The sequence below is a fragment of the Manacus candei genome, unplaced genomic scaffold, assembly GCF_025592945.1.
Source record: "Manacus candei isolate 608988 ecotype Guabito, Panama unplaced genomic scaffold, ASM2559294v1 h1tg000255l, whole genome shotgun sequence".
In the NCBI taxonomy this organism is placed as follows: domain Eukaryota; kingdom Metazoa; phylum Chordata; class Aves; order Passeriformes; family Pipridae; genus Manacus; species Manacus candei.
The window spans coordinates 1-27043 of NW_026138303.1; the positions used below are offsets into that span (position 1 = coordinate 1).

The 27043-nt window shown below is 62.1% G+C and overlaps 1 protein-coding gene and 4 long non-coding RNA genes across 9 annotated transcripts; 2 read left to right on the plus strand and 3 right to left on the minus strand.

The window, feature by feature from the left end:
• Positions 1 to 1356: 1356 nt before the first annotated feature.
• LOC127464663 (transcription factor CP2-like) lies at positions 1357 to 25533 on the minus strand. Of its 4 annotated transcripts, none has more exons than XM_051775101.1 (17): positions 24524 to 25533; positions 22960 to 23111; positions 21982 to 22058; positions 20467 to 20572; positions 20283 to 20389; positions 18823 to 18975; positions 18053 to 18163; positions 14213 to 14301; positions 12376 to 12421; positions 11138 to 11231; positions 8121 to 8211; positions 6912 to 7015; positions 4337 to 4479; positions 2888 to 2939; positions 1991 to 2748; positions 1564 to 1931; positions 1357 to 1467 (listed from the first exon to the last, which is right to left on the minus strand). In XM_051775101.1, the coding sequence occupies exons 1-15, from the start codon at positions 24643 to 24645 to the stop codon at positions 2711 to 2713; spliced, it is 1485 nt and encodes a 494-aa protein (XP_051631061.1). In that variant the 5' UTR covers positions 24646 to 25533; the 3' UTR covers positions 1357 to 1467; positions 1564 to 1931; positions 1991 to 2710. The 4 variants fall into 4 exon arrangements, with proteins under 4 accessions (XP_051631061.1, XP_051631058.1, XP_051631059.1 ...); XM_051775099.1 differs by having other exon boundaries at positions 1358 to 1467; positions 1564 to 1787; positions 1824 to 2748; XM_051775098.1 differs by having other exon boundaries at positions 1564 to 2748.
• Positions 10349 to 11385, plus strand: LOC127464664 (uncharacterized). 2 transcript variants are annotated; one of them, XR_007901509.1, is made up of 4 exons: positions 10349 to 10628; positions 10681 to 10919; positions 11105 to 11297; positions 11345 to 11385. It is a non-coding gene; the product is annotated as an uncharacterized LOC127464664 (long non-coding RNA). The 2 variants fall into 2 exon arrangements; XR_007901510.1 differs by lacking the exon at positions 11345 to 11385 and having other exon boundaries at positions 10681 to 10882; positions 10972 to 11105.
• On the minus strand, positions 15932 to 16825 carry LOC127464665 (uncharacterized). The gene is made up of 4 exons (XR_007901511.1): positions 16642 to 16825; positions 16401 to 16431; positions 16114 to 16369; positions 15932 to 16083 (listed from the first exon to the last, which is right to left on the minus strand). It is a non-coding gene; the product is annotated as an uncharacterized LOC127464665 (long non-coding RNA).
• LOC127464667 (uncharacterized) lies at positions 18207 to 18768 on the plus strand. The gene is made up of 3 exons (XR_007901513.1): positions 18207 to 18277; positions 18498 to 18567; positions 18688 to 18768. It is a non-coding gene; the product is annotated as an uncharacterized LOC127464667 (long non-coding RNA).
• LOC127464666 (uncharacterized) lies at positions 20592 to 21198 on the minus strand. The gene is made up of 3 exons (XR_007901512.1): positions 21182 to 21198; positions 21064 to 21096; positions 20592 to 20732 (listed from the first exon to the last, which is right to left on the minus strand). It is a non-coding gene; the product is annotated as an uncharacterized LOC127464666 (long non-coding RNA).
• Positions 25534 to 27043: the final 1510 nt, after the last annotated feature.

Here is a 27043-nt window from a genome sequence, read left to right on the forward strand (position 1 = left end):
CCAAATCCCCCTTGTCCCACTCTGGGGATCCCAAATCCCCCCTTGTCCCACTCTGGGGATCCCAAATCCCCCCTTGTCCCACTCTGGGGATCCCAAATCCCCCCTTGTCCCATTCTGGGGATCCCAAATCCCCCCTGTCCCACCCCTGGGATCCCAAATCCCCCCGTCCCCCCCTTTGGCCCCAGTTCCGGGTGGGACCCCCCACGTGGGAATTCCCAGGATCCCCTTTCCCGGCCTTGTTAAATGTGGGAAAAACGTTCCCCTGTTCCAGCCCCCGGAACGGCCCCTGTTCCTTCTACAGGGGAGGGGGGGTTATAGGGGGTGGGAGTTATAGGGGATATGGGGGATATGGGGGCTATGGGGGCTATAGGGGATATGGGGGCTATGGGGGATTGAGGTTATAGGGTATTGGGGTTATTGGGGATGGAGGGGCTGTGGGGGATGTGGAGAAGATTTTGGGGGTACTTGGGGTGATTTTGGGGGCGGTTTCAGGGTGAGTTGGCTGCGGGTTTGGGCTGATTTGGGGGATTTTTGGGCTAAATTGGGGGGTTTTTGGGGCAGTTTTTGGGGATTCTGGGACTGATTTTGAGGTGAATTTGGGGGTGGATTTTGGGGTGATTCCGCAGGGTTTGGGAGCTGAGCCTGCAGCTGATTTTGGGGGTGATTTTGGGGTGATTCAGGTGCGAGTTGGGGGCGGTTTGGGGGCAGATTTTGGAGTGATTCTTGGTGGTGGTTTTGGGGATTATTTGGTGGCTATTTTGGGGGTGATTTTGGGGGATCATTTTGGGGTGATTTTGGGTTGATTTTTGGGGATTATTCCGGTGTAATTTTGGGGTGATTTGGGGGGTTATTTTGGGGTGATTTGGGGTTAGTTTGGAGGTGATTTTGGGAATTATTTGGTGGCCCTTTTTGGGTCGATTTTTGGGGATTATTTCGGGGGTGATTTTGGGGTTATTTCGTGGTGATTTGGGGGGCTATTTTGGGGTGATTTTTGAGGTTATTTTGGGGTGATTTGGGGGTTTTTTTTGGGGTGATTTCAGGTTGATTTGGGGCTGCCGCCGCACTCCTGGATCAGACCCGGGGGGCTGCTGCCCCCCCCCAGGTGACCACATTGTCCCAACGCCACCTGAGCGCCCCTCCCCCACCTGAGCGGCCCCTCCCCCACCTGGCCCCTCCCCCTCCCCCCCTTTATTTCCAACAAACTGAAATAAATCGGCTTTTATTGACTTTTCCCCCATTTCCCCCCAAATCCCCAGGCAGGGCTGACCTGGAGCATCCCGGCCTGTTCACCTGGGCACACCTTTACCTGGGCACAGCCTCACCTGGGCACAACCTCACCTGGGCACACCCCCCACCTGGGATCACCCTCACCTGGGCACACCCTCACCTGAGCACACCCTCACCTGGGAACACTCTCACCTGGGCACTCTCTCACCTGGGCACACCCTCACCTGGGCACACCCTCACCTGGGCACACCCACACCTGGGCACACCCCCACCTGTTCACACCCTCACCTGGGCACACCCTCACCTGTTCACACCCTCACCTGGACACACCCTCACCTGGGCACCTGCCCGGGGCGCTTTGCCCCCTCCCCGTGTTCAGCAGAAAGAGCCAAATCTTTGTTTTTCTCCCCAAAACAGCGACGCCCCCCCCCGCCCCTCCCCCCCGTTATTCCTTTATTCCCAAATTTTCCATCGGTGAATTCCCGGCGGGATCGGATCCCACCTGCACACACCTGGAGACACACCTGGAGACACACCTGGGGACACACCTGGAGACACACCTGGAGACACACCTGGAGACACACCTGGACACACACCTGGGGGCACACCTGGAGACACACCTGGCCCGGGGGGAACACCTGGGGCCTCGCAGCTGCTGAGGGGGGGGCAGCCAGGTAAGCACAGGTAAGCACAGGTAAGCACACCTGGGAGAGGGACAGCCAGGTAACCACACCTGGGACAGGTAACCACACCTGGGGGTCACCTGGGACAGGCACAGCCAGGTAAGCACACCTGGGGGCTCCCAGGTGTTCCCAGCTCTCTGCTCATGTCCTTGTGCTGGGAGTGGGCGGTGTCCAGGTGTTCAACTGTCCAGGTGTTCAGGTGTCCAGGTGTTCCAGGTGTCCAGGTGCTCCAAGTGTTCAGGTGTCCAGCTGTCCAGGTGTTCAGGTGTTCCAGGTGTCCACATGTCCAGCTGTTCAGGTGTCCGGGTGTCCCAGGTATCCAAGTGTTCCAGGTGTCCCAGGTGTACAGGTATCCAGGTGTCCAGGTATCCAGGTGTTCAGGTATCCAGGTGTTCCAGGTGTCCAGATGTTCAGGTGTCCAGGTGTTCCAGGTATCCAGGTGTTCCAGGTATCCAGATGTTCAGGTATCCAGGTGTTCAGATGTTCAGGTGTCCAGGTGTCCCAGGTGTCCAGGTATCCAGGTGTCCCAGATGTTCAGGTGTCCAAGTGTTCCAGGTATCCAGGTGTTCAGGTATCCAGGTGTTCCAGGTGTCCAGATGCTCAGGTGTCCCAGATGTTCAGGTGTCCAGGTGCCCAGATGTTCAGGTGTCCAGGTGTCCAGGTATCCAGGTGTCCAGGTATCCAGGTGTTCAGGTGTCCAGATGCTCAGGTGTTCCAGATGTTCAGGCATCCAGGTGTTCCAGGTGTTCCAGATGTTCAGGTGCCCAGCTGTTCAGGTGTCCCAGGTGCCCTCACCTGCCCTACTTCAGGATGACGTGGTAGCTGTCGCTGCTCTCGGCTGCCGAGGAAGGCACAGGTGAGGCCGGGGCAGGTGAGGGGGCGTGGCCCAGGTGTGCCCCCCCCGGCCCCAGGTGTGCCCCCCCCGGCCCCAGGTGTGCCCCCCCGGCCCCAGGTGTGCCAGCCCCAGGTGTGCCCACCTTTGAGGGTGTCCAGCAGGAAGCAGGACTCGTCCGGAAGGTTCTGGAGCATCTGGGAAAGAAGGAAAAGGGATTGGGGGGGTGGGATCGAAGGGTGGGAGGGGCCCAGGTGAGAGCCCAGGTGGGAGTTCAGGTGAGAGCCCAGGTGAGAGCCCAGGTGGGAGCTCAGGTGAGAGCCCAGGTGGGAGCCCAGGTGAGAGCTCAGGTGGGAGCTCAGGTGAGAGCTCAGGTGAGAGCCCAGGTGGGAGCCCAGGTGAGAGCTCAGGTGGGAGCTCAGGTGGGAGCTCAGGTGGGAGCCCAGGTGGGAGCTCAGGTGGGAGCTCAGGAAACAGCAGCTGAAAATCCTGATTCCCTCCTTGGGCCAGGTGAGCCCTGCCCAACACCTGCCCAGGTGAGCCCTGGGGATCCCCTGCTCCCCCAGGTGAACCTGCCACGGAATCCTGCCCAAGTGAGCCCTTCCCAAACCCTTCCCCAGGGGTCCCCCTCCTCAAAACCTGCCCAGGTGAGCCCTGCCCAACACCTGTCCAGGTAAGCCCTTCCCAAAACCTTTTCCAGGTGATCCAGGTGATCCCTGGTGCTTCCCTGCTCCCCCAGGTAACCCCACCCAGGGGATCCCTCCTCCCTTGCCCAGGTGTGTCCCAGGTGTGTCCCAGCTGTGTCCCAGCTGTGTCCCAGGTATCCCCAGGTGTGTCCCAGGTGTGTCCCAGGTGTATCCCAGGTGTGGCCCAGGTGTGTCCAGGTGTGTCCCAGGTATCCCCAGGTGTGTCCAGGTGTGTCCCAGGTGTATCCCAGGTGTGGCCCAGGTGTGTCCAGGTGTGTCCCAGGTATCCCCAGGTGTGTCCCAGGTATCCCCAGGTGTATCCCAGGTGTATCCCAGGTGTGTCCCAGGTGTCCCAGGTGTGTCCCAGGTGTATCCCAAGTGTACCTCAGGTGTATCCCAGGTATCCCCAGGTGTCCCAGGTGTGCCCAAGTGTACCTCAGGTATGCCCAGGTGTGCCCAGGTATGCCCAGGTGTATCCCAGGTGTCCCAGGTGTCCCCAGGTGTGCCCAGGTGTGCCCAGGTGTATCCCAGGTGTCCCAGGTGTGTCCCAGGTGTCCCAGGTGTGCCCCAGGTGTACCCAGGTGTGCCCAGGTGTGTCCCAGGTGTATCTCAGGTGTATCCCAGCTGTCCCCAGGTATCCCCAGGTGTATCCCAGGTGTCCCAGGTGTATCCCAGGTGTCCCAGGTGTGCCCAGGTGTGTTCCAGGTGTATCCCAGGTGTGTCCCAGGTGTCCCAGGTGTGTCCCAGGTGTGCCCAGGTGTGCCCAGGTGTATCCCAGGTGTCCCAGGTGTGTCCCAGGTGTGTTCCAGGTGTATCCCAGGTGTGTCCCAGGTGTCCCAGGTGTGTCCCAGGTGTGCCCAGGTGTGCCCAGGTGTATCCCAGGTGTCCCAGGTGTGCCCAGGTGTTACCTCGTCGCTGACCAGGACGTGGATCCCGGTGGGTCCCTGTTTGTGGATCTGCTGGATCTGGTGGGCGGAGACACGGAACAGGTGAGCCAACTTCTCCGAGAGCTCGGCCGCCGTCAGCTCCTCCAGGTACAGCGCGTGGTACACTGAGGGCAGACAGGTGAGACAGGTGAGACAGGTACGTACACCTGAGACAGGTGAGACAGGAACACCTGAGCTCCTCCAGGTACAGCGCGTGGTACACTGAGGGCAGACAGGTGAGACAGGTGAGAACACCTGAGACAGGTACATACACCTGAGACAGGTACATACACCTGAGCTCCTCCAGGTACAGTGCGTGGTACACTGAGGAGAGACAGGTGAGAACACCTGAGACAGGTACATACACCTGAGACAGGTGAGAACACCTGAGACAGGAGAGACAGGAGCAGCTGAGACAGGTTGGAACACCTGAGCTCCTCCAGGTACGCTGCGTGGTACACTGCGGGGAGACAGGGACACCTGAGATAGGAACACCTGAACCAGGTGTGCCACCTGAGCTCCTCCAGGTACATGGCAGGGTACACTGAGGGGAAACACATAGGTGAGAACACCTGAGCTCCTCCAGGTACACGGCGTGGTACAATGGGGACAGACAGGTACACCTGAGACAGGTACACCTGAGACAGGTGAGAACACCTGAGCTCCTCCAGGTACACAGCGTGGTACACTGCAGGTGAGACAGGTACACCTGAGACAGGTGTGTCACTTGAGCTCCTCCAGGTACACAGTGTGGTACAATGGGGACAGACAGGTACACCTGAGACAGGTACACCTGAGACAGGTGAGACCACCTGAGCTTCTCCAGGTACACGGCGTGGTACACTGCAGGTGAGAGACACACCTGAGCCAGGTACACCTGAGCCAGGGACACTGGAGGTGACACAGACACACCTGAGCCAGGGACAGTGCAGGTGAGAGACACACCTGGGCCAGGTGTGCCAGGCAGGTGTGCTGCACTGCAGGTGAGGGTGAGCATCCCACCTGAGGTTCTGGGGTGGTTTTTGGGGTGATTTGGGGGTGATTTGGGGCAGTTCTGGGCGGGGTTTTGGGGGGATTTAGGGGAGAAACCAGGGAGGATTTTGGCTCCACCAGGTGTGGTCCCACATTCCCACCCCCCCAGGTGTGTTCAACATTCCCAGGTGTGTTCCCAGCTGTGCTCCCCCATTCCCAGGTGTGTCTCAGGTGTGTCCCCAGGTGTATCCCAGGTGTATCCCAGGTGTGTCTCATTCCCATGTGTATCCCAGGTGTGTCCCCAGGTGTATCCCAGGTGTGTCCCAGGTGTGCCCAGGTGTGTCCCCAGGTGTATCCCAGGTATGTCTCAGGTGTGTCCCAGGTGTATCCCAGGTGTGTTCCCAGGTGTGTCTCAGCTGTCCCCAGGTGTGTCCCCAGGTGTGTCCCAGGTGTGTCTCATTCCCAGGTGTGTCCCAGGTGTGTCCCAGGTGTGTCCCCAGGTGTGTCCCCAGGTGTGTCCCAGGTGTGGCCCAGGTGTGCCCAGGTGTGTCCCAGGTGTGTCTCATTCCCAGGTGTGTCCCAGGTGTGTCCCAGGTGTGTCCCCAGGTGTGTCCCCAGGTGTGGCCCAGGTGTGGCCCAGGTGTGCCCAGGTGTGTCCCAGGTGTGTCTCATTCCCAGGTGTGTCCCAGGTGTGTCCCAGGTGTGTCCCCAGGTGTGTCCCAGGTGTGTCTCATTCCCAGGTGTGCCCAGGTGTGTCCCAGGTGTGTCTCATTCCCAGGTGTGTCCCAGGTGTGTCCCAGGTGTGTCCCAGGTGTGTTCCCAGGTGTGTCCCAGGTGTGTCCCCAGGTGTATCCCAGGTTTGTCCCAGGTGTGTCCCAGGTGTGTCCCAGGTGTGTTCCCAGGTGTGTCCCAGGTGTGTCTCATTCCCAGGTGCCCCCAGGTATCCCCAGGTGTCCCAGGTGTGTCCCAGGTGTCCCCAGGTGTGTCCAGGTGTCCCAGGTATGTCCCAGGTGTGCCCAGGTGTGTCCCAGGTGTCCCACGTGGCCCCAGGTGTGTCCCAGCTGTCCTCAGGTGTGTCCCCAGGTGTCCCCCAGATGTATCCCAGGTACATCCCAGGTATGTCCCAGGTGTCCCCAGGTGTCCCAGCTGTCCCCAGGTGTCCCCAGGTATGTCCCAGGTGTGTCCCCAGGTGTGTCCCCAGGTGTGTCCCAGGTATCCCCAGGTGTCCCAGGTGTCCCAGGTATGTCCCAGGTGTCCCAGGTGTGTCCCCAGGTGTCCCAGGTGTGTCCCAGGTGTGCCCAGGTGTCCCCAGGTATGTCCCAGGTGTCCCCAGGTATGTCCCAGGTATGTCCCAGGTGTGTCCCAGGTGTGTCCCCAGGTGTCCCAGGTGTGTCCCCAGGTGTATCCCAGGTGTCCCAGGTACATCCCAGGTATGTCCCAGGTGTCCCAGGTGTCCCAGGTGTCCCAGGTGTGCCCAGGTATGTCCCAGGTGTGCCCAGGTGTCCCCAGGTATGTCCCAGGTGTCCCAGGTGTGTCCCCAGGTGTCCCAGGTGTGTCCCAGGTGTGCCCAGGTGTCCCCCCTCACCGAAGAAGGTTCCGGCTCCGTCCCCCTCCTCGGGCTCCGTCCGGGGGTCCCTCCCCTGCCCCGACTCCTGGCACACGTAGAGAGTCAGGCGGGGCCGCACCTGCCTGCAGGTGAGGGACAGGGGAGGGGGCACAGGGGACAGGGGAGAGGGGACAGGTGAGGGGGGACAGGGGACAGGTGAGGGGACAGGGGAGGGGGGACAGGGGAGAGGGGAGGGGGGACAGGGGAGGGACAGGTGAGGGGGGACAGGGGACAGGGGAGAGGCGAGGGGACAGGTAAGGGGGGACAGGGGAGAGGGGACAGGTGAGGGATGGGGGAGAGACAGGGCAGGGACGGGGAGAGGGGACAGGGGAGAGGGGAGGGGACAGGTAAGGGGGGACAGGTAAGGGGGGAGAGGTAAGGGGGGACAGGTAAGGGGGGACAGGGGAGAGGGGACAGGGGAGAGGGGACAGGGGACAGGTGAGGGATGGGGGAGAGACAGGGCAGGGACAGGTGAGAGGGGACAGGGGAGGGGGGACAGGGGAGAGACAGGTGAGGGACAGGGGAGAGGGACAGGTGTAGTCACTGCCACGCCCCCTTGGCCCCTCCCAGGTGTGCTCCGGCCAATCCCATCCCTGAGGAAAAGCAGCTTCGGCCCCGCCCGTGTCCCCCTGGGGACAGGTGACACCTGAGCCGGGGGGTGGGAATTCCCACCTGGAACGCTCCTGGAATGCTCTCACCTGTCCCTCACCAGGTCCCCGGGAAGCTGATCCCAGACATTCCCACCCGGACCGGTCCACTCCGGTTATCCCAAAAAAAGGGCATTTTCCACCTGGGTTAGCCCCCAAAAAAGATCTTTTTCATCCGGGAATTCCCGGATTTGATCCTGAATTCCCAAATTTGATCCCAAATTCCCAGATTCGATCCCGAATTCCCAGATTCGATCCCAAATTCCCAGATTCAATCCCAAATTCCCAAATTTGATCCCAAATTCCCAGATTCGATCCCAAATTCCCAAATTTGACCCCAAACTCCCAGATTCCATCCCGAATTTCCAGACTTGACCCCAAACTCCAGGATTCAATCCCAAATTCCCGGATTCGATCCCGAATTCCCAGATCTGACCCCAAATTCCCGGATTCCATCCCAGATTCCCAAATTTGACCCCAAACTCCCGGATTCCATCCCGAATTCCCGGATTCCATCCCGAATTCCCGGATTCCCCCGTACCTGCCCTTGAGGGCGTTGAAGAGCCGGATCCCGTCGGCGGGGCCGCAGATCTGGATCACGTCGTCCCTGCTCAGCTTCAGCAGGTCGGCCCCTGCACGGCCCAGAGCACCCCAAATCACCCCAAATCACCCCAAACCAGCCCAAAATCAGCCCCAAATCACCCCAAATCACCCCAAAATCAGCCCCAAATCACCCCAAAATCAGCCCAAAATCAGCCCCAAATCAGCCCCAAATCACCCCGAATCACCCCAAAATCAGCCCCAAATCACCCCAAAATCACCTGGAAAAAAACCCAGAATCACCCCCAAAATCATCCTAAATCAGCCCAAAGTCACCCCAAAAATCACCTCAAAATTACCCCAAAAGCACCTCAAAAGCACCCAAAAATCATCCCAAAATCAACCCCAAAATCAGCCCCAAATCACCTCAAAATCAGCCCCAAATCAGCCCAAATCACCCCAAAATCACCTGGAAAAAACACCAGAATCACCCCCAAAATCATCCTAAAATCAGCCCAAAATCACCCCAAATCACCCCAAAATCACCTTAAAATCACCCCAAATCACCTCAAAATCAACCCAAAATCACCTAAAAAAACCCCCAAATCACCCCAAATCAGCCCAAAAATCACCCCAAAATCAGCCCAAAATCACCCCAAACTGATCCAAAAAACTCGCTGTTTTCAGCCCCCAAAATCTGCACTTTTCAGCCCCCAAATCCTCATTCTTCAGCCCCAAAAATCTGCATTTTCCAGTCCCAAAATTGGCGTTTTTCAGCCAAACCCTGCATTTTTCAGCCCCAAAATCTGCATTTTTCAGCCCCCAAACGTGCATTTTCTGCCCCCAAAATGACATTTTTCAGCCCCCAAATCTGCATTTTTCAGCCCCAAAACTCGTATTTTTTCAGCCCCAAAAATGGTGTTTTTCTGCCCCAAAACCTGCATTTTTCAACACCAAAATTAGTGTTTTTCAGGCAAAATCTGCATTTTCCAGCCCCAAACCCCACATTTTTCAGCCCCCAAATGTGCATTTTCCTGCCCCAAAAATAGCATTTTTCAGCCCCAAAACTCTGCATTTTCTGCCCAAAACCCACATTCTTAAGCCCCAAAATCTGCATTTTTCAGCCCCCAAACACACAATGTCCTGCCCCAAAACTGCCATTTTTCAGCCCAAAAATCTCACATTTTCCAACCCCAAAACTGGAATTTTTCACCTGAAAAGCCACATTTTTTCAGCCCCAAAACCCGCATTTTTCAGCCCCAAAATTTGCGTTTTTCAGACCCAAAATCTGCATTTTTTAGCCCCAAATCCGCATTTTTCAGCCCTAAAATCTGCGTTTTTCAGCCCCCAAATCCACATTTTTTAGCCCAAATCCACATTTTTCAGCCTTCAAACGTGCATTTTACTGCCCCAAAAACAGGATTTTTCAGCCCCAAAAATCTGCATTTTTCCACCCCAAAATCTGCATTTTCAGCCCCAAAACTGGCGCTTTTCAGACCAAACCTGCATTTTTCAGACCAAAACCTCACATTTTCCAGCTCCAAATTTGGTGGGTTTTAGCCCCAAAATCCACATTTTACACCCCAAACCCTGTATTTTTCAGCCCCAAAATCCACATTTTTCAGCCAAACCCCACATTTTTCAGCCGCAAAAATTCGCATTTTCTGCCCCAAAATCTGCATTTTTCAGCCCCAAACCCTCACATTTTTCACCCCCAAAATCCGCATTTTTCAGCCCAAAATTCTGCATTTTCCGCCCCAAAATCTGCATTTTCCAGCCCCAAAAAAGGCATTTTTCACTTGCCTTTCCCCAAAATCTGCATTTTTTGCCTTTGTTTTCCCCCGAATCAGTGTTTTTTCAGCTCCATTTTCCCCAAAATCCGCATTTTTCAGCTTTATTTTCCCAAAAATCCCCATTTTTCAACTCGCCTTTCCCCAAAATTGCCATTTCTGGCTTTGTTTTCCCCAAATCAGCATTTTTTCAGCTTCGTTTTCGCCAAAATCCCCATTTTTCACCTGGTTTTTCCCCCCATTTGCCCTTTTTCCAGCTGCTTTTCCCCAAAATCTCCATTTTCCACCTTTTTTCCCCAAAATCCCCATTTTCACTTTTTATTCCCTAAAATCCCCATTTTTCACCTTTTTTCCCCCAAAATCACCTGGCACAGGTAAACTGGTGACCTGGCACAGGTGAGGGGTGACACCTGGCCCAGATGAGACACGTGGCCCAGGTGAGGGCTGTGCCCAGCCCAGGTGTGCGGGTGCCAGGTGAGGGCTGTGCCCAGTCCAGGTGTGCCCGTGCCAGGTGAGGGCTGTGCCCTGCCCAGGTGTGCCCGTGGCAGGTGAGGGCTGTGTCTGTGCCAGGTGTGCCCGTGCCAGGTGAGGGCTGTGCCTGTGCCAGGTGAGGGCTGTCCCCCTGCCCAGGTGTGCGGGTGCCAGGTGAGGGATGTACCTGGTCCAGGTGTGCAGGTAGCACGTGAGGGCTGTGCCCATGCCAGGTGTGCGGGTGCCAGGTGAGGGTCGTGCCCTGCCCAGGTGTGCCCATGCCAGGTGTGCCCTGCCCAGGTGAGGGCTCTGCCCAGTCCAGGTGTGCCCTGCCCAGGTGAGGGCCGTGCCCTGCCCAGGTGTGCCTGTGCCAGGTGAGGGCCGTGCCCTGCCCAGGTGTGCAGGTGGCAGGTGAGGGCTGTGCCCTGCCCAGGTGTTCAGGTGAGGGCCGTGCCCTGCCCAGGTGTGCCCATGGTCCAGGTGAGGGCCGTGCCCTGCCCAGGTGTGCCCGTGCCAGGTGTGGGGCGTGCCCTGCCCAGGTGTGCAGGTGCCAGGTGAGGGCCATGCCCTGCCCAGGTGTGCCCATGCCAGGTGAGGGCCGTGCCCTGCCCAGGTGTGCCCGTGCCAGGTGAGGTCTGTGCCCTGCCCAGGTGTGCCCGTGCCAGGTGAGGTCCATGCCCTGCCCAGGTGTGCCCGTGCCAGGTGAGGTCCATGCCCTGCCCAGGTGTGCCCGTGCCAGGTGTGGGCGGGCGCTCACCTGAGAAGTTGCGGAAGAGCCGCGCGAAGGGGCCGAAGCGCTGCCGGTGCAGCCACTGCTGGGCCTCCGCCGGCGTCCAGGTGGGCAGCAGGGTCTGGGGGACAGGGGCACAGGTGAGCTCAGGTGACCCCGCAGCAGGGTCTGGGGGACAGGGGCACAGGTGAGCTCAGGTGACCCCACAGCAGGGTCTGGGGGACAGGGGCACAGGTGAGCTCAGGTGACCCCGCAGCAGGGTCTGGGGGCACAGGTGAGTTCAGGTGACCCCACAGCAGGGTCTGGGGGCACAGGTGAGCTCAGGTGACCCGGCAGCAGGGTCTGGGGGCACAGGTGGGCACAGGTGACCCCGCAGCAGGGTCTGGGGGGACAGGGGGGCACAGGTGACCCCGCAGCAGGGTCTGGGGGGACAGGGGGGCACAGGTGAGCTCAGGTGACCCCGCAGCAGGGTCTGGGGGCACAGGTGAGCTCAGGTGAGCCTCCTGCGGTGTCCAGGTGGGCAGTAGGGTCTGGGGGGACAGGTGGGCATAGGTGACCTGGCAACCTGCCCAGGTGAGCTGGCAGCAGGGTCTGGGGGCACAGGTGGGCACAGGTGGGCTCAGGGTGGATCATCCCAGGTGTGAATCCCCCCGCACAGGTGGGCACAGGTGAGCTCAGGGTGGGCAATGCCAGGTGGGCAGTGGGGTCTGACAGGGGGGCACAGAAGGGCTGTGGCCTCTCAGGTGTCCCAAGGTGTCCTCAGGTATTCCCAGGTTCTCCAGGTGTTCCCAGGTGTTCCCAGCTGTCCCCAGGTGATCCCGGGTGTATCCCCCCCCCCCCAGGTGTCCCCAGGTATTCCCAGGTTCTCCAGGTGTTCCCAGGTGTATCCCCTCACCTGAGGTGCTCCCAGGTGTCCCCAAGTGTGTCCCCCCCCAGGTGTCTCCAGGTGTCCCCAGGTGTATCCCCCCCCAGGTGTCCCCCAGGTGTGTCCCCCTGAGGTGTGTCCCCCAGGTGTCCCCCCCAGGTGTCCCCCAGGTGTTCCCCCCAGGTGTATCCCCTCCCCCCAGGTGTCCCAGGTGTCCCCCCAGGTGTGTCCCCCCCCAGGTATCCCCCCCAGGTGTCCCCAGGTGTCCCCAGGTATCCCCCCCCAGGTGTCCCCCAGGTGTCCCCCAGGTGTCCCCAGGTGTCCCCAGGTGTCCCCCCCAGGTGTCCCCAGGTGTGTTCCCAGGTGTCCCCCAGGTGTCCCCAGGTGTGTCCGTACTCACGTCACTCAGGGGCGGGGGTGGCTCAGTCTGGTGGCTCGGGGACCCCCTGGGGACACGGGGACACCTCAGCACTGGGGGCACTGGGAGGGCACTGGGATGATACTGGGCAGACTGGGGGCACTTCAATGGGAGTGGGGGCACTGGGGGCACTGGAATGGGACTGGGATGGGACTGGGGGCACTGGGATGGGACTCGGGGCACTGGGGGCACTGGGAGGAGACTGGGGGCACTGAGATGGGACTGGGAGGAGACTGGGGGCACTGGGATACTGGGTCAGTCTCACTGGGATACTGGGGTCACTGGGGTACTGGGGTCACTGGGATACTGGGATCACTGGGATGGGACTGGGGGCACTGGAGTACTGGGGGCACTGGGATAGGACTGGGGGCACTGGGATAGGACTGGGGGCACTGGGATAGGACTGGGGTCACTGGGGTCACTGTCCCTGGGATACTGGGGTTTCTGGAATGTCCCCGGGTCACTGGAACGATACTGGGAGGATACTGGGGTCACTGGGATATTGGGGGCAGTCCCACTGGGATACTGGGGTCACTGGGATACTGGGGGCAGTCCCAGGGGATACTGGGGTCACTGGGATGGTATTGGGGTGATCCAGGGGTGCCCTCCCAGCATTCCAAGTCCCATCCCAGCATTCCCAGTCCACCCCAGCATTCCCAGTCCACCCCAGCATTCCCAGTCCACCCCAGTGTTCCAAGTCCATCCCAGTGTTCCCAGTCCATCCCAGCACTCTCACTCCCACCCCATCATTCCCAGTCCCATCCCATCATTCCCAGTCCCATTCTGGCACTCCCAGTCCATCCCAGTGTTCCCAGTCCATCCCAGTCCATCCCAGTGCTCCCAATGCTCCCAGTCCATCCCAATCCCCCCCAGTCCCTCCCAGTCCATCCCAGTGTTCCCAGTGCCCCCCAGTCCATCCCAGTCCATCCCCTTGTTCCCAGTCCATCCTGGTGTTCCCAGTCCATCCCAGTCCCCCCCCAGTATCCCCAGTCCCTCCCAGTCTCCCCCAGTCCCTCCCAGTCCCCCCCAGTATCCCCAGTGTGTCTCACCCATCCCCCCCAGTCCCTCCCAGTGTTCCCAGTCCCCCCCAGTCCTCCCCAGTCCCCCCCAGTTCCTCCCAGTCCCCCCAGTATCCCCAGTGTCTCACCAGTCCCCCCCAGTCCTCCCCAGTCCCCCCCAGTCCCCCCCAGTATGTCTCACCCGTCCCCCCCCAGACCCCCCCCAGTCCCCCCCAGTCCCCCCCAGCCCCCCCCAGTATCCCCAGTATGTCTCACCCGTCCCCCCCAGTCCCCCCAGTCCCCCCAGTATCCCCAGTATGCCTCACCCGTCCCTCCCAGTCCCCCCAGTATGTCTCACCCGTCCCCCCCAGTCCCCCCCAGTATCCCCAGTATGTCCCCCCAGTCCCCCCAGTATGTCTCACCCGTCCCCCCCAGTCCCCCCAGTCCCCCCAGTCCCCCCAGTATGTCTCTCCCGTCCCCCCCCAGTCCCCCCAGTATCCCCAGTGCCTCACCCGTCCCCCCCAGTCCCCCCCAGTCCCCCCAGTCCCCCCAGTCCCCCCCAGTATGTCTCACCCATCCCCCCCAGTCCCCCCAGTCCCCCCAGTCCCCCCAGTCCCCCCCAGTCCCCCCAGTATCCCCAGTATGTCTCACCCGTCCCCCCCCAGTCCCCCCCAGTCCCCCCAGTCCCCCCAGTATGTCTCACCCGTCCCCCCCAGTCCCCCCAGTCCCCCCAGTCCCCCCAGTCCCCCCAGTATGTCTCACCCGTCCCCTCCAGTCCCCCCAGTCCCCCCAGTCCCCCCAGTATCCCCAGTGTGTCTCACCCGTCCCCCAGGCCGAAGGTGCCGTGGGAGTTGTTGAATCCCGGGGACGGAGCGCTGGGAACGTACGGAACGTCCGGCCAGGGGGAGCACTGGGATGGGGGGGACAGGGGGGACAGGTGAGGGACAGGTGAGCACAGGTGAGGGACAGGTGGGAATGTCCGGCCAGGGGCAGCACTGGGACAGGGGGGGGACAGGTGAGGGACAGGTGAGGGACAGGTGAGCACAGGTGAGCACAGGTGAGGGACAGGTGAGGGATGGGGGGGACAGGTGAGAGACAGGTGAGGGACAGGTGAGGGACAGGTGAGGGATGGGGGGGACAGGTGAGGGACAGGGGGGAACGTCCAGCCAGGGGGAGCACTGGGGCAGGGGGGGACAGGGGGGACAGGTGAGGGACAGGTGAGGGACAGGTGAGGGACAGGGGGGAACGTCCGGCCAGGGGGAGCACTGGGGCAGGTGAGGGACAGGGGGGGACAGGTGAGGGACAGGTGAGGCACAGGTGAGGCACATCCGGCCAGGGGGAGCACTGGGGCAGAGGGACAGGGGGGACAGGTGAGGGACAGGGGGGGACAGGTGAGGGATGGGGGGGACAGGGGGGAACGTCCGGCCAGGGGGAGCACTGGGACAGGTGGGACAGGTGAGTACAGGTGAGGGACAGGTGGGACAGGTGGGACAGGTGAGTACAGGTGGGGACAGGAGGGGACAGGTGGGGACAGGTGGGACAGGTGAGGGACAGGTGGGGACGGAGGGGACAGGTGGGACAGGTGAGGCACAGGAGGGCACAGGGGACCACAGGTGGGTACAGCTGAGCACAGGGGAGCACAGGTGAGGGACAGGTGAACACAGGTGAGCACAGGTGAGCACAGGGGAGCACAGGTGGGTACAGGTGAGTACAGGTGAGGCACAGGTGAGTACAGGTGGGTACAGGGGAGCACAGGTGAGACACAGGTGAGTACAGGGAAGCACAGGTGAGGGACAGGTGAGCACAGGTGGGTACAGGGGAGCACAGGTGGGTACAGGTCAGTACAGGTGAGGCACAGGTGAGTACAGGGGAGTACAGGGGAGCACTGAGGGGGACAGGTGAGCACAGGGGAGTACAGGTGAGTGCAGGGGAGTACAGGTGGGTACAGGTGGGGACAGGTGGGGACAGGTGAGGGACAGGTGGGTACAGGTGAGCACAGGGGCGCACAGGTGAGTACAGGGGAGGGATAGGTGAGCACAGGTGGGGACCGGTGAGCACAGGGGAGCACAGGTGAGGGACAGGTGGGCACAGGTGAGGGACAGGGGCACCTGGATGGCACGTGGGCACACGTGGAGCCATACCCAGCTCCACACACCTGCACACACATGTAACAACACCCACACACCTGAACCACACCCACCCACACACCTGAACCACACCCACACACCTGAACCACACCCACACACCTGAACCACATCCACACACCTGAACCGCACCCACACACCTGGAACCACACCCACACACCTGAACCACACCCACCCACACACCTGGAACCACACCCACACACCTGAACCACACCCACCCACACACCTGAACCACACCCACCCACACACCTGAACCACACCCACACACCTGGATACATCTGGAACCACACCAACACATGGAACCACACCTGCACACCTGTACACACCTGGAACCACACCCACACACCTGAACCACGCCCACACACCTGAACCACGCCCACACACCTGAACCACGCCCACACACCTGAACACACGGCCCTGCACACACCTGGAAGTGCAAAGCCCTGTACCTGTGCACACCTGAAACCACACAGAGCTGGCCCTGCACACACCTGTGCACACCTGAACCTGTCAGCACCTGGAGCTCCCACACCTGGACCTGAACACACCTGGAGCTCCCACACCTGCACCTCCCACACCTGGAGCTCCCACACCTGCACCTCCCACACCTGGAGCTCTCACACCTGCACCTCACACACCTGGAGCTCCCACACCTGGACCTGAACACACCTGGACCTCCCTCACCTGAAGCTCCCTCACCTGCACCTCCCACACCTGGACCTCCCACACCTGGAGCTCTCACACCTGGAGCTCACACACCTGGAGCTCACACACCTGCACCTCACACACCTGGAGTTCCCACACCTGGAGTTCACACACCTGGAGCTCACACACCTGGAGCTCTCACACCTGCACCTGTGCACACCTGGAGCTCACACACCTGGACCTGAACACACCTGGAGCTCTCACACCTGGAGCTCACACACCTGGAGCTCACACACCTGGAGCTCTCACACCTGGAGCTCCCTCACCTGGAGCTCACACACCTGCACCTCACACACCTGGAGTTCTCACACCTGCAGCTCACACACCTGGAGCTCCCACACCTGGAGCTCACACACCTGGAGCTCTCACACCTGGAGCTCTCACACCTGGAGCTCACACACCTGGAGCTCACACACCTGGAGCTCTCACACCTGGAGCTCACACACCTGGAGCTCTCACACCTGGAGTTCTCACACCTGCAGCTCACACACCTGGAGCTCTCACACCTGGAGCTCACACACCTGGACCTGAACACACCTGGAGCTCCCACACCTGCATCTCTCACACCTGCAGCTCACACACCTGCACCTCCCACACCTGGAGCTCTCACACCTGGAGCTCCCACATCTGGAGCTCCCTCACCTGGAGCTCCCTCACCTGCACCTCACACACCTGGAGCTCTCACACCTGCCCAGCCCAGTCCAGGAACCCCCAGACCCTTTCCAGGTACACGAACACCCCCCAAATTCTGTCTCACACACACGAACACCTGGGGGAAGGTTCCCAGCAGCACAGGTGAGCCAGGTGAGCCAGGTGAGCTCATCTAACCAGAACCCTGCTGGCCAGGTGATCCTCACCCAACATAACCCTGCTGGCCAGGTGAGCCAGGTGTGCCAGGTGATCCTCACCCAACATAACCCTGCTGGCCAGGTGAGCCAGGTGTGCCAGGTGAGCTCACCTAACCAGAACCCTGCTGGCCAGGTGATCCTCACCCAACATAACCCTGCTGACCAGGTGAGCCAGGTGTGCCAGGTGAGCCTCACCCAACATAACCCTGCTGGCCAGGTGATCCTCACCCAACATAACCCTGCTGACCAGGTGAGCCAGGTGTGCCAGGTGAGCCAGGTGTGCCAGGTGTGCCAGGTGTGCTAGGTAAGCCAGGTGAGCTCACCTAACCCTGACCCTGCTGGCCAGGTGAGCCAGGTGAGCCTCACCCAACATAACCCTGCTGGCCAGGTGTGCCAGGTGAGCCTCACCTAACCTTGACCCTGCTGGCCAGGTGAGCCAGGTGAGCCCACCTAACCCTGACCCTGCTGGCCAGGTGAGCCAGGTGAGTCTCACCCAACATAACCCTGATAGCCAGGTGAGCCAGGTGAGCTCACCTAACCCTGACCCTGCTGGCCAGGTGAGCCAGGTGTGCCTGGTGAGCCTCACCTAACCCTGACCCTGCTGGCCAGGTGAGCCAGGTGAGCCTCACCCAACATAACCCTGCTGGCCAGGTGTGCCAGGTGAGCCGGGTGAGCTCACCTCCATCAGGACGGTGGTCTCATAGGAGGGCTGGCACTGCCCTTGGCAGCACAGGTGAGCCAGGTGAGCTCACCTTGGTGAGGATGGTGGTCTCGTAGGACGGTTGGTACTGACCCTGGCAGCACAGGTGAGCCAGGTGAGCCAGGTGAGCTCACCCGGGTGAGGATGGTGGTACTGACCCTGGCAGCACAGGTGTGCCGGGTGAGCCAGGTGAGCTCACCTCGGTGAGGATGGTGGTACTGACCCTGGCAGCACAGGTGAGCCAGGTGAGCCAGGTGAGCTCACCTCGGTGAGGATGGTGGTCTCGTAGGACGGTTGGTATTTCTCCTTCTCGTGGGCCGTTCTCTTCTCCATCTTCTCCCGATCCGTCTTCTGCTTCCGGTCGGCACCTTTGGGCTGGGACAGGGACACGGCACAGGTGTGGCCACAGGTGTGTGCCCAGGTGTGTGCACAGGTGTGTGCCCAGGGGACACAGCACAGGACATTCTGGGTGATCCCAGGTGATCCCGGGTGATCCCAGGTAATGCCAAGTGACTCCAGGTGATCCTGGGTGACCCCAAGTGACCCCAGATAACCCCGGGCGATCCCAGGTAACCTCAGGTGATCCCAGGTGACCCCAGCAGATCCTGAGTGACCCCAGGAGACCCTGGGAGATCCCAGGTGACCCCAAGTGTTCCCAGGAGATCCTGGGTGACCCCGGGTGATCTTGAGTGACCCCAGGTGATCCCAGGTGACCCCAGGAGATCCCAGGTGACCCAAGGTGACCCCGGGTGACCCCAGGTGACTCCAGGTGATCCCAGGTGACCCCAGGTGATCCTGTGTGATCCCAAGTGATCCCAGGTGACCCCAGGTGATCCTGTGTGACCCCAAGTGATCCCAGCTGACCCCAGGTGACCCCGGGTGACCCCAGGAGATGTCAGGTGACCCCAGGTGATCCTGTGTGACCCCAAGTGATCCCAGGTGACCCCAGGTGATCCTGTGTGACCCCAAGTGATCCCAGCTGACCCCAAGTGATCCCAGGTGACCCCAGGTGACCCGGGTGGGCGTGGCCGTACCTTGAAGACCTTGATCTGGCAGCTGGCCGAGTGCAGGTGTTCGCTGTAGTCGCCGCCCTCGCCCTGCCGGAAGGTGTCGATCTGCACCCGGAACGGGACCCCCTTCTCGCCCCCGTGCTTGCGCAGCGTGAACTCCGTGCTGATGCAGTGCACCTGCGCAGGTGGGACAGGTGAGACCAGGGCAGGGGGACACCTGCGCAGGTGGGACAGGTGAGACCAGGGGAGGGGGGGACACCTGGGCAGGTGGGACAGGTGAGACCAGGGGAGGGGGGACACCTGCGCAGGTGGGACAGGTGAGACCAGGGGAGGGGGGACACCTGGGCAGGTGGGACAGGTGAGACCAGGGGAGGGGGGACACCTGCGCAGGTGGGACAGGTGAGACCAGGGGAGGGGGGGACACCTGCGCAGGTGGGACAGGTGAGGGGGGACACCTGGGCACAGGGGAGGGGGGACACCTGGGCACAGGTGGGAATGCAGGGGAGGGGTTAGGAACACCTGGGCACAGGGGAGGGGCTGGGAACACCTGCGCAGGTGAGACCAGGTGAGGGGGACACCTGGGCACTGGTGGGAATGCAGGGGAGGGGCTGGGAACACCTGGGCACAGGGGAGGGGCTGGGAACACCTGGGCGGGCAGGTGAGCACAGGTGAGGTGGGAAACACCTGGGCACAGGTGGGAATACAGGGGAGGGGTTTGGGAACACCTGGGCACAGGGGAGGGGCTGGGAACACCTGCGCAGGTGAGAGCAGGTGAGGGGGGACACCTGGGCACAGGTGGGAATGCAGGGGAGCGGCTGGGAACACCTGGGCACAGGGGAGAGGTTTGGGAACACCTGGGCGGGTAGGTGAGCACAGGTGAGGCAGGAAACATCTGGGCACAGGTGGGAATGCAGGGGAGGGGCTGGGAACAGCCTTGGGGTCAGGGGGACAGAGAACACCTGGTTGTGGGGCACAGCCCACCTGTGCTCACCTGGCTGAGAGGCAGAGCCCAGTTGTGCCCACCTGGCCAAGGGGTGGTGCCCACCTGTCCCTTACCTGGTTGAGAGGCAGTGCCCACCTGTGCTCACCTGTCCAAGGGGTAGGCAGTGCCCACCTGTGCTCACCTGGCTATGGGGTAGAGCTCACCTGGCCGAGGGGCTGGTAGTGCCCACCTGTGCTCACCTGTCCAAGGGGCAGGTAGTGCCCACCTGTGCTCACCTGGCCGAGGGACAGAGCCCATCTGTGTTCACCTGGTTGAGTGGCAGGGTCCACCTGTCCCTTACCTGGTTAAGAGGCAGTGCCCACCTGTGCTCACCTGTGCTCACCTGTGCTCACCTGTCCGAGGGGCAGGCAGTGCCCACCTGTGCTCACCTGTCCGAGGGGCAGTGCCCAGCTGTGCTCACCTGTCCAAGGGGCAGTGCCCACCTGTGCTCACCTGTCCGAGGGGCAGTGCCCACCTGTGCTCACCTGTCCGAGGGGCTCACCTGTATGAAGACCGACGTCCTCTTGGCGGGGTCCCACAGGAACTCCACGGTGTTGAGCTGGGTGGGGTTGGCGCGGGGGTCGATGATGCCCACGGACATGGGGATGTCTGGGAGGGGGAACAGGTGAGGCTGGGAACACCTGGGCGGGCGGGGCAGGTGGGGCAGGTGGGGCAGGTGAGCTGACCGATGTCCAGGATCCTGTCCCCGGGGCGGTTCCACCTCCAGCCCTCGAGCTGCTGGTGCTCCGTGTACTGGAGGCGCCGGTCGTGGAAAACCACCCGGAAAATGCTCTGCGGGGAGAGGGGAGCGCACCTGTACCTGCCTGCCACACCTGGACAGGTGTGCCTGCACCTGCCTGCCACACCTGGACAGGTGTGCCTGCACCTGCCTGCCACACCTGGACAGGTGTACCTGGACCTGCCTGCCACACCTGGACAGGTGTACCTGGACCTGCCCTGCCACACCTGGACAGGTGTACCTATACCTGTACCTGTACCTGCCCTGCCACACCTGGATAGGTGTACCTGGACCTGGACCTGGACCTGCCTGGCACACCTGGACAGGTGTGCCTGTACCTGGACCTGCCCAGCACACCTGGACAGGTGGACCTGTACCTGTACCTGTACCTGCCCTGCCACACCTGGATAGGTGTACCTGGACCTGGACCTGCCCGGCACACCTGGACAGGTGGACCTGGATCTAGACCTGGACCTGGACCTGCCCTGGCACACTTGTACCTGCCCTGATACATCTGTACCTGTACCTGTACTTGTACCTGTACCTGCCCAGCACACCTGGACAGGTGTACCTGGACCTGGACCTGCCCGGGCACACCTGGACAGGTGTACCTGTACCGTCCCGGCATGCCTGGACAGGTGTACTTGGACCTGTACTTGTACCTGGACCTGGACCTGCCTGGCACACCTGGACAGGTGTACTTGGACCTGCACTTGTACCTGGACCTGCCTGGCACACCTGGACAGGTGGACCTGGACCTGCCCTGGCACACCTGAACTTGCCCAGCATGCCGGGACAGGTGTACCTGTACCTGCCCAGGCACACCTGGACCTGCCTGGCACACCTGGACAGGTGTACCTGGACCAGTACCTGCCTGGGCACACCTGGACAGGTGTACCTGGACCTGCCCGGGCACACCTGACCAGGTGTGCGGCCCCTCCCCGGGAAGGGAACCAAATCCCCCCTGAACCAAGTGAATCCCACCCCATCACCCTGACAGCACCTGCCTGGGCTGGGCACACCTGACCAGGTGTACTTGTACCTGCTTGGGCACACCTGGTTGAGCTGGGCACACCTGGCCAGCTGTAGCTGTACCTGCTTGGGCACACCTGGCCAGCTGTACCTGTACCTGACCGGGCACACCTGGCTGAGCTGGGTACACCTGGCCAGGTGTACCTGTACCTGCTTGGGCACACCTGGCCAGCTGTACCTGTACCTGTCTGGGCACACCTGGCCAGCTGTACCTGTACCTGACCGGGCACACCTGGCTGAGCTGGGCACACCTGGCCAGGTGTACCTGTACCTGCTTGGGCACACCTGGCCAGCTGTACCTGTACCTGCCCTGGCACACCTGCCTGGACTGGGCACACCTGGCCAGCTGTAGCTGTACCTGCTTGGGCACACCTGGTCAGCTGTAGCTGTACCTGCCTGGGTACACCTGCCCAGGTGTTCCTGTGCTCACCTTGACCAGCTTCCCGTTGATCTCCGGCAGTTCCCCGAGTTTCCTGTTGTCCAACATCCGGATCTCGTAGGACTGACCTGGGGACAGGGGGCACCTGAGGGTTACCTGTGACCACCTGAACACACCTGGGAGCGCCCAGAACACACCTGTGACCACCTGAACACACCTGGGAGCGCCCAGAATACACCTGTGACCACCTGAACACACCTGTGACACCCAGAATACACCTGTGACCACCTGAACACACCTGTGACACCCAGAATATACCTGTGACCACCTGAACACACCTGTGACACCCAGAATACACCTGTGACCACCTGGCACACACCTGGAACCACCCTGCACACACCTGTGACCGCCTTGCACACACCCGTAAGCACCTTACGCACACCTGTAACCACCCTGAACACACCTGAGACCACCCAGAATACACCTGTAACCACCTTGAACACACCTGAAACCACACACACCTGGAATCACACACCTGGAACCACATACACCTGCACACACCTGGAACCACACACCTGATCCCTCCCACACCTGGTCCCTCCCACACCTGGTCCCTCACACACCTGGTCCCTCACACACCTGGTCCCTCACACACCTGCACACACCTGGTCCCTCTCACACCTGGTCCCTCACACACCTGGCCCCTCCCACACCTGGTCCCTCCCACACCTGGCTTTCCCCAGGCCCACCCCGGCAATCGGGAATTCCCCCTCGGTTGGGGGCTGAACGTTCCCATGGCAACCGTGGGGCAGCGGCCCCGCCCGGCCAGGTGAGCTCACCTTGGTGCAGGTAGGTGAGGTCAGGTGAGGCCAGGTGAGCTCACCTTGGTTCAGGTAGGTGAGGTCAGGTGAGGGTCAGGTGAGCTCACCTTGGTTCAGGTAGGTGAGGGCCAGGTGAGGCCAGGTGAGCTCACCTTGGTTCAGGTAAGTGAGGGTCAGGTGAGGGCCAGGTGAGGCCAGGTGAGCTCACCTTGGTTCAGGTAGGTGAGGGTCTCGTCGTGCAGCTTCACGGCAGGTGAGGTGGCCGCGCACAGAACGTACTGGAAGGGCAGCACCTTGTCCGTGCTCTCGGCAGGTAAACTGGACTCCTCCTGCTTGAAGATGGGCAGGGCCAGGACGTCACTGCGGGAGGGACACACACCTGAGACAGGTGAGGGGGGACACCTGAGACACACCTGAGACACACACACCTGAGACAGGTGAGGGGGGACACCTGAGACAGGTGAGGGACACACCTGAGACACACCTGAGACACACACACCTGAGATACACACACCTGAGACAGGTGAGGGGGGACACCTGAGACACACCTGAGACACACCTGAGACACACACACCTGAGACAGGTGAGGGACACACCTGAGACAGGTGAGGGGGGACACCTGAGACAGGTGAGGGACACACCTGAGACACACCTGAGACACACACACCTGAGACAGGTGAGGGACACACCTGAGACAGGTGAGGGAGGGACACACCTGAGACACACCTGAGACAGGTGAGGGGGGACACACCTGAGACAGGTGAGGGGGGACACCTGAGACACACCTGAGACACACCTGAGACACACACACCTGAGACAGGTGAGGGGGGACACCTGAGACAGGTGAGGGACACACCTGAAACAGGTGAGGGGGGACACCTGAGACACACCTGAGACACACACACCTGAGACAGGTGAGGGACACACCTGAGACACACCTGACACCTGAGACACACCTGAGGCAGATGGAACACACGACTCCCTCCCTGCTCCCCCCCAGCCCCCCCGGGCTCTGTGCCCGTTTCCCTCCAGAGTCGCCCCCGCTGTGACCCCCCGACCCCTCAGGCCCAGCCCTGGCACAGTTTGGGCTTCCCCCCCTCACACTCTCCCTGTGCCCCCCCTCGATATTTTGGGGTCCCCCCAAGGACTTTGGGGTCTCCTCAGACATCCTGGACTCCCCCTGGACACTTTGGGGTCCCCCCAAGGATTTTGGGGTCTCCTCAGACATCCTGGAGTCCCCCTGGACACTTTGGGGTCCCCCCAAGGACTTTGGGGTCTCCTCAGACATCCTGGAGTCCCCCTGGACACTTTGGGGTCCCCCCAAGGATTTTGGGGTCTCCTCAGACATCCTGGAGTCCCCTCGGGCACTTTGGGGTCCCCCCAAGGATTTTGGGGTCTCCTCAGACATCCTGGAGTCCCCCTGGACACTTTGGGGTCCCCCCAAGGACTTTGGGGTCTCCTCAGTCATCCTGGAGTCCCCCTGGACACTCTGGGGTTCCTCCTGCTGTTGGTGCCCAGCTTGGGCACGATGCCCTCACCTTCAGCACATTTTGGGGTTCCCCACCCCCTCACGCTCTCCCTGTGCCACCCTCCAGATATTTTGGGGTCCCCCCAGGGATTGTGGAGTCCCAGCTCCCTCCTGCTCTGGTGCCCAACTCCCCCCAGCGCCCTCACCTTCCAGCACATTCCGGGATTCCCCCGCCCTCCCCCTGTGGATATTTTGGGGTCCCCCCCACGTTTTGGGGCCCCCCCGTGTCTTGGGGTGCGGGTACCTCATGCTGTAGGCTCCTGCCCCCAGCTCCTGCCCGATGCCCGACAGGCTGGCGTCGAAGTCCTGCACCAGCCCCGACTCGATCACCTCGTCCGCCAGCGGCAGCTTCAGCGCCCACGCCATGGCCCCCAAAAACGGGGGCACCCCAAAACGGGGGGCACCCAAACACGAGGGGGACACCCCAAACACGGGGGGGAACCCCAAAAACGGGGGGCACCCAAACACGGGGGGACACCCCAAAACGGGGGGCACCCCAAACACGGGGGGCACCCCAAACACGGGGGGACACCCCAAAACGGGGGGCACCCCAAACACGGGGGGACACCCCAGAAACGGGGGGACACCCCAGAAACGGGGGGATACTCCAAAAACGGGGGGACACCCCAAAAACGGGGGGCACCCCCAAAACGGGGGGGACACCCCAGAAACGGGGGACACCCCAAAACCGAGGGGGAACCCCAAAAATGGGGGGACACCCCAAAAACTGGGGGAACAACCCAAAAACGGGGGGAACACCCCAAAAACCGGGTGGGGAACCCTAAAAACGGCCGGGGGGCGGGGTTATGCCCAAACCCGGGGGCTCCTTGGAGGCACCACCAAAGTTGGGGGGTCCTCAGGGACACCCCGAAAATGGGCGGGGGGGGTCGGGGTTACCCCCAAAACGGGGACAACTCAAACGCGGGGGCTCCCTGGAGGCAACACCAAAGCAGGGGGGCTCGGGGGTACCCCAAAAACGGGGGGGACTGGGGTCACCCCCAAAGCAGGGGGCTGTCGGGGTCACCCCCAAAACCGGGGGGGGCTGGGGTCACCCCCAAAGCAGGGGGCTGTCGGGGTCACCCCCAAAACCGGGGGGTTCGGGGGCACCCCCAAACCGGGGGCCTCGGAGTCACCCCAAAATCGGGGACCCTCAGGGTCACCCCAAGCGTGGGCTCTGGGGTCCCCCCCAAAAACGGGGGTTCTCGGGGTCACCCCCCCGCCGAGCTCCCCCCCTCCCCTTCCCTGAGGGGCCCAAAGCCCCCCAAAGCCCCTCCTGAGGTGCCTGATTTGGGGACCCCCAAACCCCGCTACTGCAGAACCCCAAAACCCCCAAACACCCCGAGGGGACCCCCCAAAGCCCCCCTTGGGCCCCCCCACAGGGGGTCCCTGCAAACCCCGAGGGGATCCCCAAACCCCGTAGCCCCCCCTGAGGGGCTGCACCCCCAGAGACCCCCCCAAAACCTACCCCCCACTCCCAGAGACCCCCCCAAAACCTACAGCCCACCCCCAGAGACTCCCCCAAAACCCACCCCCCACCCCCAGGGGCTGTGCCCTGCAGGGACTCCCCCACAGTGGGGACTCCCCCAAAATCCTTCCCCCCCCCAGGCACTGCCCCTCGTGGGGACCCCCGATCCGGGCTGGGACCCCCTTATCCGGGATGGGACCCCCGAACACGGCTGGGACCCCCCGGTCTGGGATGGGACCCCCCGATCCGGGCTGGGACCCCCGGTCTGGGATGGGACCCCCCCGGTCTGGGATGGGAACCCACGGTTCGGGCCGGGATCCCCCCTAAATACTGCTGGAACCCCCCCTAATCCGAAATGTGACCCCCCAATCCGGGCTGAGACCCCCAAAACACGGCTGGGACCCCCAGTATGAGCTGGGACCCCCAAATACGGCTGGGACCCCCCCAAAAAACGGCTGGGACCCCCGATCCGAGCCGGAACCCCTGATCCGAGCCGGGACCCCCCAGTATGAGCCGGGACCCCCGATCCGAGCCGGGACCCCCGATCTGAGCCCGGACCCCCGATCCGGGCTGGGACCCCCGATCCGAGCCGGGACCCCCCAGTATGAGCCGGGACCCCCGATCCGGGCTGGGACCCCCGATCCGAGCCGGAACCCCTGATCCGAGCCGGGACCCCCCAAACACAGCTGGCACCCCCGATCCGGGCTGGGACCCCCCTAATCCGGGCTGGGACCCCCGATCTGAGCCGGGACCCCCCAATCCCAGCTGGGACCCCCGATCTGAGCCCGGACCCCCGATCCGAGCCGGGACCCCCCAAACACGGCTGGGACCCCCTAATCCGGGCTGGGACCCCCGATCCGAGCCGGGACCCCCGATCCGGGCTGGGACCCCCGATCCGAGCCGGGAGCCCCCAGTATGAGTCCGGACCCCCCTAACCGGGGCTGGGGTCGCGCTCTCCGTGCCGGGCCCCCCCTCCCCAAGCGTGTCCCCCCCACTCCCGGCCGGGACCCCCCGAGCGGGGCCGGGACCCCCCAAAACCTCCGCTCCGCCAAGATGGAGGCGGCGGCCCCGCCCCCTTCGCCGGGCGGGCCGGCCCCGCCCCTCCGACGGCTCAGCCAATAAGCGCGCTCCCCGCCTCGTGACGGGCGGGTGGAGCACCCAATAGAGAGCTCCGCACCGGGCATGCCGCACGGTGATTGGCTGTAGGGTGGGGCGGTGGGAGGAGCTCGGGGCCGAGGGGCGGCTCCCGGAGGGTCGCGGGTTCGAGTCCCGCTCCCGCCTGGACCCGGGGGGGTGGGG